Source organism: Littorina saxatilis, linkage group LG17 (assembly GCF_037325665.1).
Source record: "Littorina saxatilis isolate snail1 linkage group LG17, US_GU_Lsax_2.0, whole genome shotgun sequence".
Taxonomy (NCBI): domain Eukaryota; kingdom Metazoa; phylum Mollusca; class Gastropoda; order Littorinimorpha; family Littorinidae; genus Littorina; species Littorina saxatilis.
Genome location: NC_090261.1, coordinates 36,287,837 through 36,297,844, shown reverse-complemented (window position 1 = coordinate 36,297,844; position 10,008 = coordinate 36,287,837). Strand labels below are relative to the sequence as shown.

General features: G+C 42.1%; 1 protein-coding gene across 2 annotated transcripts in view; it reads right to left on the bottom strand.

The window, feature by feature from the left end:
- Positions 1-3,046: 3,046 nt before the first annotated feature.
- Positions 3,047-10,008, bottom strand: part of LOC138953661 (extracellular tyrosine-protein kinase PKDCC-like) — an 87,138-nt gene continuing 80,176 nt past the window's right edge. For both annotated transcript variants that reach the window (XM_070325541.1, XM_070325542.1), the window contains exon 7: positions 3,047-9,210. In XM_070325541.1, coding sequence (XP_070181642.1) covers positions 9,128-9,210 — 83 coding nt within the window. In that variant the 3' untranslated portion in view covers positions 3,047-9,127. The remainder of the gene's footprint in view (positions 9,211-10,008) is intronic.

Sequence of the window (10,008 nt, the reverse complement as noted above, 5' to 3'; positions counted from 1 at the left end):
GGAGCTGGTGGGTGTCTTCATGCTGCTCTTTTCGCTCAACACCAGCGTGGACTGGCTTGTGTACGGCGTCATGAACTCCCGCTTCAGGCAGGCCTACAGGAGGCTGCGGGAACACACACGGCGGGGATAGATCGCCAGGTCAGAATGTTATTGGGCTTCGTCCTATCGCTTGATGGGGATGGAAACGTGAACTCGATTCCGCTTCATTGAGATGTACAGGAACAGACCTGGTGGTGATAGGTCGCCAGGTCAGAATGTTATTGGGCTTCGTCATATCGCTTGATGGGAATGGAAACGTGAAGATATTTGACGAGGAAACAATTGTTCGCGTTTTTAGCGTGGTGAACTCGATTTCTGCAGTATAACTGAATAATGTCATAATCCGCCAAGAGCCAGTACAAAATGCTGCAGAAAAAATGTAAACAGGTTTTCTGCAGTAAAACAACTGCACCGTTTTACTGCAGCATTCTTGATTTTAATATTACTGCAGTAAAATGTTTTGCTGCAGAAAAAAACGCTGCTTCGGCGAAAGATGACATTATGCAGAAATGCTGCAGAAAAGAACGGTTTTTCTCCAGCATTTGTCTTTTCTGCAGAATAACTGAATAAAGTCATAATCCGCTAAGGATACATAAGCATTGCTTGTTCTGCTCCTTTGATTTATTCATATGTATGCGGTATCATTGTTTGAAATTCTTGAACAAAAGCTTGTTTTAACCAAAGGAAGCTCTTATCACATGTATGCGAGTGGTTGGTTGCTTGTTGTGTGTGTGTGTGTGTGTGTGTGTGTGTGTGTGTGTGTGTGTGTGTGTGTGTGTGTGTGTGTGTGTGTGTGTGAGTGTGTGTGTGTGTGTGTGTGTGTGTGTGTGTGTGTGTGTGTGTGTGTGAGTTTGTGTGTGTGTGTGTGTATGCGAGTGGTTGGTTGCTTGTTGTGTGTGTGTGAGTGTGTGTGTGTGTGTGTGTGTGTGTGTGTGTATGCGAGTGGTTGGTTGCTTGTTGTGTGTCTGTGTGTGTGTGTGTGTGTGGGTGTGGGTGTGTGTGTGTGTGTGTGTTAGGTCCCTTCAATCTGTTTGGCTATTCGGTACCTTTGGTCTCTGTGTTTGAAACTATTTACCTTTACTATTTACTAATGACTGCGTTTCAAACCATGATTCTGTCTTATTTTTTAAAGTTTTCTGATGACACAACTATTGAGGGACTAATTCGCAACTCTGACGAGTCTGCTTATAGAGAAGAGATTAGGGCTATGGTCGACTGGTGCGATGCTCACAATCTACAACTTAATGTTCAAAAGACTAAAGAAATGATTGTAGATTTCAGGAAAAAAAAGACCCCTCTGACTCCTCTATCAATCAAAAATCAAAATGTCGACACTGTCGAACACTTCAAATTTCTGGGCACCACTCTTTCTAATACCCTCACGTGGGAGCTAAACTCAAATCAAATAATCAAAAAGGCCCAGCAGCGCATTTACTTTCTACGCCAGTTAAGAAATCTTAATCCAGTTCTATAGGGCTACGATTGAAAGCATCTTGTCTTTTTCCATCACTGTCTGGTTCAGTAGGGCTACTGAGGCAGAGCAGATCAACCTAAGCAGAGTTGTACGAACAGCTTCCAAGATTGTGGGTTGTGAGCTTCCCTCCATTGCCTCCATATACACATCCCGAAGCGCTCAGAAGGTCAAAAAGATTCTGGCAGACAACTCGCACCCTGCTTACAAGTTGTTCCGGCCCCTACCCTCGGGCAGGCGTTTTCGCTCGATCAGGACACGCACCACGCGTTTCAGAGACAGTTTTTATCCAAGTGCAGTGCGTGTTCTGGCTCCTTAAGCCCTCTAACTGCCGTTCTTAGTTAAAATTGAGCTTTTACTCAAGGTTTATGTCCTGGTATTTTGTTGTGAGACACAGCCGTCAAGCCTTTAAATACCTTATTTCTTAAAGTTCACCTACCCAGTGTAGTATTGTAATAAATGGTTTGGTTTTAAAATTATTAAGGATTTGTGATTTTAGTTATTGTCGTCATAACTGATGTCTGATACATATATAATTCTTACTGATACTTCTATACTGTTTATTTTACGCATATGTACAATTGATGGTTAAACACGTTTTGTTAAGGAGGAGCATGCTGGTGCGTGTGTGCTGTTGTGGGTTTTGTGTGGGGAATGTATGCGGGCGTGCGTGAGCGTGTGTGTGACTGAGATTGCAAGCGATGTTTGGAAGGGCGTGTATGGATTGATTGATTGTACTCTGGCCAAAACATGTCCCTAGTGTACTGCACATGGTTGAAATAAAGTCTTATGTCTTATGTCTTATGTCTTATGTCTTAGGTCTATCACAGTAAAGTGAAGGAGGTTCTTAAATTAAAAAACAAAACACACTTGCTTATAACAATACCTGTTGACGTGCTAATGAACTTTGGTAGGTATTTATATTTTTGATTTCGTGATTATGTTATTTTGTGATTGCCAGAAAATTGATCTGATGCCGGGATTTCAGAAATGATATAGTATTTGTGGTACACATGACTGATGGTTCTTATGTCACACACACACACACACACACACACACACACACACACACACACACACGCACGCGCGCTCAAGCATTAAACTTACATTCTCAAATCATGAACGACAACTCCAGAGCTTTGAAGCAGACTGATAAAGTATTGTGTTCGCTCCCTTTAGTTGCCAGCTCTTTTCCCCATTGGCATACGAGCGGTGAACCTTGCTGATTTTTCTTGTATTTTGTGTTGTATGTTCTTTAGGTGGTTCGAGTCGTAGCGACGATAGCAAATGTGACTCAACCTCGTCTTCTGCTCCACAAACACACAGGGAGGCACGCTGAAACAAACGCGCACACACAAATGCACACGCACACACACACATAAGCTCGCGCGCGCGAGCGCTCACACACACACACACACTCTTACAAAAATGCATATACTCACTATTTTCTGTCACATACTCACACAAACACAAACACACACACACACACACACACACACACACACACACACACACACACACACACACACTTTCAAATAATTCTCAGTTTGTTTATTTTTCATTTTCTTTGATTATCGCCAAAAATCACTTTATATACATCGTACAACTAACAACTCTCACAATATACACATCATTCATGAAACTTCTACAAATGATTGTCAGGTTGTGTTTTCTCTATAAAGAACACAAAAATAATCACAATTACAACAACTGTCACGGAAATTTTTTTTATCGAGACAAAGCGTTGTGACATGTTTAGAACAAAATGTGGTAAGTTTACACGTGATAGTTAATACGGAATGCATTTCATTTATCGCAGTTTCTCTTCACTTACAACAAGACACTCCAAATGTTTCAGTCATCCTCGCGTACTCAAAATATTGACATCTCTGTTGCGACCATACATAGTATAACTTGCACTGCATTTACTTCTTTTTAACACAAGAAAAGAACAGGAAACATGTCTCTCAGAATTAAGTGTTACATTTTCAAGTACTGTATTGAAAAAAATATTTCAGAGGAAAAACTTTCTTCCTTTCTTTGCAACACCGAAGCGAAAATTATGTAGTTCGAATATGTGACCTTCCACCACGGAATGAGTCGCATGTCACCTTTGCATGATTTTCATATATTTACATTTTCCTAAGGGTTTTTTATGCTCTATCCAGTGGTGAAAACCGTTTTATAAAAGTGCGAAAACTGTTTGAGTTATAAGCCTGTGACTAAGGTGACCCTCACACTGTTAGGCAAAAAAAAAAAAAAAATAGGTGTGGTTACGGTAACATAGCCAAAAAAAATAGGGTAGGTAGGTAGGCAATCACTTTTTTTTTTTTAACTTTTTTTTCTAATGTGTACAAATTAAACCTACTTGACAGGGAAATAAGTGTGCGACACGGGCGCTTTCGCTTTCATTGCGTTTTTTGCACTCGTTTTTTGTTGTGTTTTTTTTGACAAATGTAATAAAAAGTTATAGGATCGGCCCCTAAAAATAGGGTAGGTCGGGTTACCGTAACCACACCTATTTTTTTTTTAGGCCTTACCAGACTGAACCGCGCGAGGTGACATGCGACTCATTTCGTGGTGGAGGGTCACATATACACTATTTGAATAAAGCAACAACAACAACAAAACCAACAACAAAATCACGATTACAAAAGAAAGTTTGCTTATACCTCTAGCTGAGTATCCGGGCCTACCCCCACCCTTCACTCCTGCCTGAATACCTCGGCATACTGTATAAAGAAAACAATATTAAGCTAAAACGAACAAAGTTTTGGCTCCGAAATAAAAGGTAAAGCTTCTTTTTTTTTTTACCATGTGTGAAAACTGACTTCGCTTTAAAAAAAATTAAACCACAAAGCCCTTTGAACATAGACATCCACATTTATATATTGCCACGTTGTCTTCGGAGTCATTTTTCTCGTCTTCATAGGTACCCGTTTTCTGAGCATCCGTCCATACACACAAACACACACAGACATTTTCACAACATACGTTTTGTACTTTGTTGATTTCAAGCACACACAAAATCATCATCATCATCATCATCAGCATCATCAACACCACCATCATCATCATCATCATCATCAACACCATCATCATCATCAACACCACCATCATCATCATCAACACCAACATCATCATCATCATCATCATCATTTTGGGTTTTTCTTTCTGCAGACCCTTAAACAAGCAGTGTTCCTTCTTTTAATTGCCATTCTTAAGGAATTAATGGCCCGCATATTTCGTGCTGTAAACGTTAGGCGGATTAAAGGCACACGTCTTACTCACCGTCTCAGAACTGACCAGACAGTTTGCGTGGGATGAGAACATCCCTTCCTTTGGACACATACACAGAGTCAACACCCTGAAGTGCTTGGTGTTCTGAGTGGGAATTGTTTCATGAATGAATTTTTAAAACAAAAAATTTCAAAAGCACTGGTGGCTTTTACGAAAACTATTCGTCAACAAAACTCCCAATGTGCTTAGACAGCACCCGGGCTGTTCAGTTTCGGTATGTGACCAAGTGGTCGGATTGTTTTCTGACATGTAAAAGCCTGGCCAGACCCGAGACGGGGAGCCAAACTGTTTCCTCGGGAGGGAGTGTGCCTGAAAGGGGCTGGTGGGAAAAAAAACACCACAAAAAACGACAGCGAGAACAGAAACAGTTACGGAAGAAGAGTTAACCAGCCAAACAGCGATCGCTCGACTGGATCTTGGGCAGTTGTGCCATGCGAAAGCCTGAGGATTGCATTTTCCATTCGTAACGAACCCAGTTAACGGAATGGAACAAGAGACGTGTAGTGGGAATAGTGGTAGAGAGGTGCAAGCAGCCAAGAGAGAAGATTCTGAAGCAAAGACTGGGTTCAAGGTCAGAGAGAGAGAGAGAGAGAGAGAGAGAGAGAGAGAGAGAGAGAGAGAGAGAGAGAGAGAGAGAGAGAGATCATCTGGCCATCTGACACAAAGATGTGGCTTGCTCAGTTACGTGTGTGTGTGTGTGTGTGTGTGTGTGTGTGTGTGTGTGTGTGTGTGTGTGTGTGTGTGTGTGTGTGTGTGCGTGTGCGTGAGAGCGTATGTTTGTGTGTGTGTGTGTGTGTGTTTGTGTGTGCGTTTTTGTGAGAGAAAATTAAAGAGAGAGAGAGAGAGAGAGAGAGAGAGAGAGAGAGAGAGAGAGAGAGAGAGAGAGAGAGAGAGAGAGAGAAACAGACAGACAGAGAGAAATGTGCCCGAAGGAGAAGCAGAGAAGAAATAAATGATCTAGTGAAGTCTGACAGCGACACAATAACACCGAACCAGAAATCCACTTTCTCAACAGGACACGAGCCGCACGAGCGATCGACAAGGGCGCCGCCAGTCTGATTGTCTCCCCTGAAAGCCACTCTTCCTTTCAAAAGTCTTCCTCTCTCTTCCGGCTACAACACGCCGTCAGACTCCGAGCTCGGAGGGAAAACTTCAATTTGCTGGATGGAAGTCGAAGAGGTGGCAAGTCATCGACGACACAGCCCTAAAACACTCAGAAATCTCCCTCATAAATCTCTGTCCCGTTGTTTTGTTGGGCAGAGAGAGAGGTCTGTGGGGTCCAGGGATGTGTGGCCCGCGACTGAGAGAGCGCAAGAGTATTGGTAAAGTTCAGGAGATGGAATTGTGACTTGTCTTATTGTGAGAATCTGGTATGGCGACAACAGTGGAAAATAATGCTGTTATATGCCGCCAAATGTTTTTTTCCCCGTGTCACTAACAATTTACCAGATAAGAACACAGGCTTGGAGGTTATCCCATCAGGATATTCTAAAATCTCGATTCATTGTGTTTATCTAAACACAGACTTAAAGAAAACTATTTAACAATCGAGAAAGGTTTTAATAGTTAACAATCGTCAAAAAGAATGGGTGTGGATAAGAAGTCAGAAGAACGAGTTACCCAAAGATTAAAGCCTGATATTCAAAACGAATTACAAAAAAACTTCAGGTCGTGTTCTATTGTCTGGCTTTGTTATTTTATCCATACAAACACAGATTTTCCTCTGACAGAAGAAAAGAGAAGCTTGTTCACACGACTGCAACACATGCCAACATCACCAAAGCCCAACAACAAGTGTTTCCCTCGACAAGAACGAAAGCCTGTGTGACAAAGATGGATTCTTTGAGAGAGGGACAGGGCCACAAAGTAATTGAAGTGGGGTCCTGTAGGGTCCCCAGGCAGTCCATTCTCGTCTTATCTTGCACGCCTGCCACTCTCTTTCCCTCTCTCTACCAGTGTCCGAGGGACCAGCCAAATCTTCTGAACTTGTCCCCAAGCAAGGCTTGGACAGCAGAGAAATCAGATTGGCTGATCTGAACAGAGTAGATGGGCTGTGTTAGGGGTGGGAGAGAGAGAGAGAGAGAGAGAGAGAGAGAGAGAGAGAGAGAGAGAGAGAGAGAGAGAGAGAGAGATGATGATTGATCGAATGCAGTTGTATTGAGATTGAAGAATACGAAAGTAAAGAACCCACTTCTTAAAATCAGATATCTATCCTCGTACGTTTTCTGGCAAATGAGTTAAATTAGCATTTTCTCGAATTATGAAGTTGGAAAAGGGCTCTCTACGTTAACAAATTAATTGGTTTCAGGGCTTTTTAAGATCGCTGGCATCTTTCAATCCCAGTAAGAAAATTCTGCGGGCAAACATCAACAATGTTGATGATATCGGTTGGCACAGACAAATGAACAAACAAAACAGCATAATTATTCAACCAAACATAAACAATCGTTCGAAATCGGCAAAGCAAGTTAGCATCATAGATGACACATTTTGATTGAATAGCATAAATTGAGAAAGAAAGAAAGCAGTGTGGGATCTTAATTCTTGGCACACATGATTAAGCAGAATTAGGCCTCAAGGGTGTGTGTGTTGGCGGTCATTTGGGCTGCTTTCTCTGCAGAGTGAGGTAGTTTTCTTGAATTATTTTTGCAGGTGATACTGCTAAATTATTTCAGCAAAAAAATGAAAAAAATCCCACTCTTCACAGAATGTAGCTACGCTAGTGACTTTTGGTATGTGTCCCATGCAGTGAAAGAAGCTCAAATTCTTAGTAAGAGCCTGAACAGTTCTGTGGCGGTGACCATGATTGTGAACGCACGAATTAAGGATGTTAACTTTCAAGCAGCATGATGCGCTTTGTGTAACGTAGGATCTATACCCCAAAGGTCTTACTAAACCATAGTAGAAAACGAAAACAAAAGAAGCACAAACACTGTCGTTGTTGAGGTCTGCATCATGAAAATAAGAGCTAAACATTCCGATCATCTGCGTACAGTTTCAGAAAAGTCATCCATTGACACAAAGAACACAGAGAGTGGATTCGATTCTGAAATGTGAACCAGGGGTTCACATTTCGTTGCCCACTAAAGGCGCCGGCGACACTGAAAGATTTCAATGTTGAGTCTATCGTGAAGTCTTAATTTTGAACATGTTCAATTCTTTCTTTGTTTCTTATTTAGCTTTGTTTCTATCACACGTCAACAACACCCTCATCTCTACATTGGCCAAGCTAGTTTTGAACACATTTTGGAACACCTCTTCTGGTCTTGCTACACATCTTCAACGCACCTCGATTTCTCCCTCTCTTTGTTCGTTTTGAGCATGTTCAAACTTTTGGAAGGCCTTAGGTTTTGTCACAAGCTAGGATCAGATTCATTCTTTCGTCGCCAAAGCTTGTTTTGGAAACCTTCTGATCTAGCAATTAGCATCTTGAAAACCATTAATTTACTCCCTCTCTTTGCCATACAAATCTGGGATTTCCGTGTCCCTCTCGAGAAAAGACTTGACGATCTCTCTCCAACAGAACAGAACCATTATTGGCCTCGACTCTTGCTGAAACAACAATGTATTTTCCAAAGTTCGTTTTGTTCTTTCTGCGTGGGGGATGGTCCCAAGCCGAGGTCCCCGTGCAGCTTCCACATGGGTTCCAACTGCATGGCTCACCTGACGACAGAAGGGTCTGGGCAGTCGTGGAGGAGGTGTTCGCTGGTCATTGTGTACCTTATCCACGGGGAAATGGTGAAGCATGGAGCGGAGAATAGAGAGACAGAAGAAGGCGGGAGAAGGGACGCATTGTCACATTAGTTCATTCAGTCCAGAAAATTCGGTTTCAGGAAATTAACGTGTGAGCTTGATCAAAGCCCATTCACTGATTTTGCCGCGTTTGAACTTCATTTGCCATTCACAGTTTCGCAGACACATACCCTCTGTACTCTGTGTTCCATGACTCCATTAGCAAACCATTGCAACGTCCGGTAAACGGTTTTGTAACTGTCAACATTCATTGTTTTTGTCAACGTCACTTTGCAATGACCAATACCCACTATAGTAGTGTTTGCTCCTTTACCCTTCTTTCCGTTTCCAGAGGTGAACGCACGAAGCTCAGGTAGTTGTTTCTTGTGGTCCCACGAAGATTGGCTGTCGAGACCAGCCACACACAGCACCATAGTTACACGGTAAAGTCTGCAGGAATTCCGTCATTGTCAATAAGTCTGTACACTGCGGTCACTGTATCACAGAATGCTGCCTGTCATAATTATATATAACTGGCGAAGTGGTATTTCATTCCAAGCACTGGTTTGTCTCTGTGTGCGGGCCTCATGAGGGTTTAATCAAAAGGTCTGTCTCTGTGTTCACTGATGGGGGTCCCACGCCGCTTTTAAAATGTACCAATGTCCGCCCTGCAACAGATATAACGATGTTATAGTACTGATTCTCTATAGACAACAAGAAATTCCTCCGAGGTAGGAAAAACACCCCCGTTGGTCAAAGGCAAATAACCATTCTCATTGCCACCAACTGAGAAGGTTATTTCCCTTTGACCATTAATATGTGCCTCTATAAGTCCTTGTAGAATCTTAATCCACCAATAACTCCCTAACCGTGTGTTTGACTGGTCCCAATTTTTGTAAGGACCGTCTCAGGAATGTATAGAACCTGTTCACCAAGTTTGGTGACGATCGGTCCGTTCATTCTTGAGATCTATATGCGAACACAAACACACACCCAAACAAACAAACAAACACATCAAGCGAATCCTATACACACCCCTATACCGGGGGTGTAAAAACACTCATCCATCAGTGTACACTAGTTTGTACTCGGAATACATACGAAGGACGAGGGTTTTCTAATCACCGTTATGATGATAACTGCCAGTAGCTGCAAGAAACATGGATCGCGATCTACGTGAGATGTCAGAATTTCAAATTATTGTTTGAAGGACGTTGCGTGCGTTCTTTGTAACAACAACAAAATGGCCTGAATAATTTCTGACTTCCTACATTCTACTTTGCTTTTCATTTGAACTTCATCCTCCACCCCATTGCAGTATTTTTTAACCACACACCGTTATGTTTTGGCAATCGAATTAGATACAAGTAATCTCAAAACCTTCAAAACATAAGTATGGTCAAAAAGCTCACCTGTCCACGTGTGCTGTTTAGTCATTTGTCCATGTTTCCATTGCAAAATGTTTT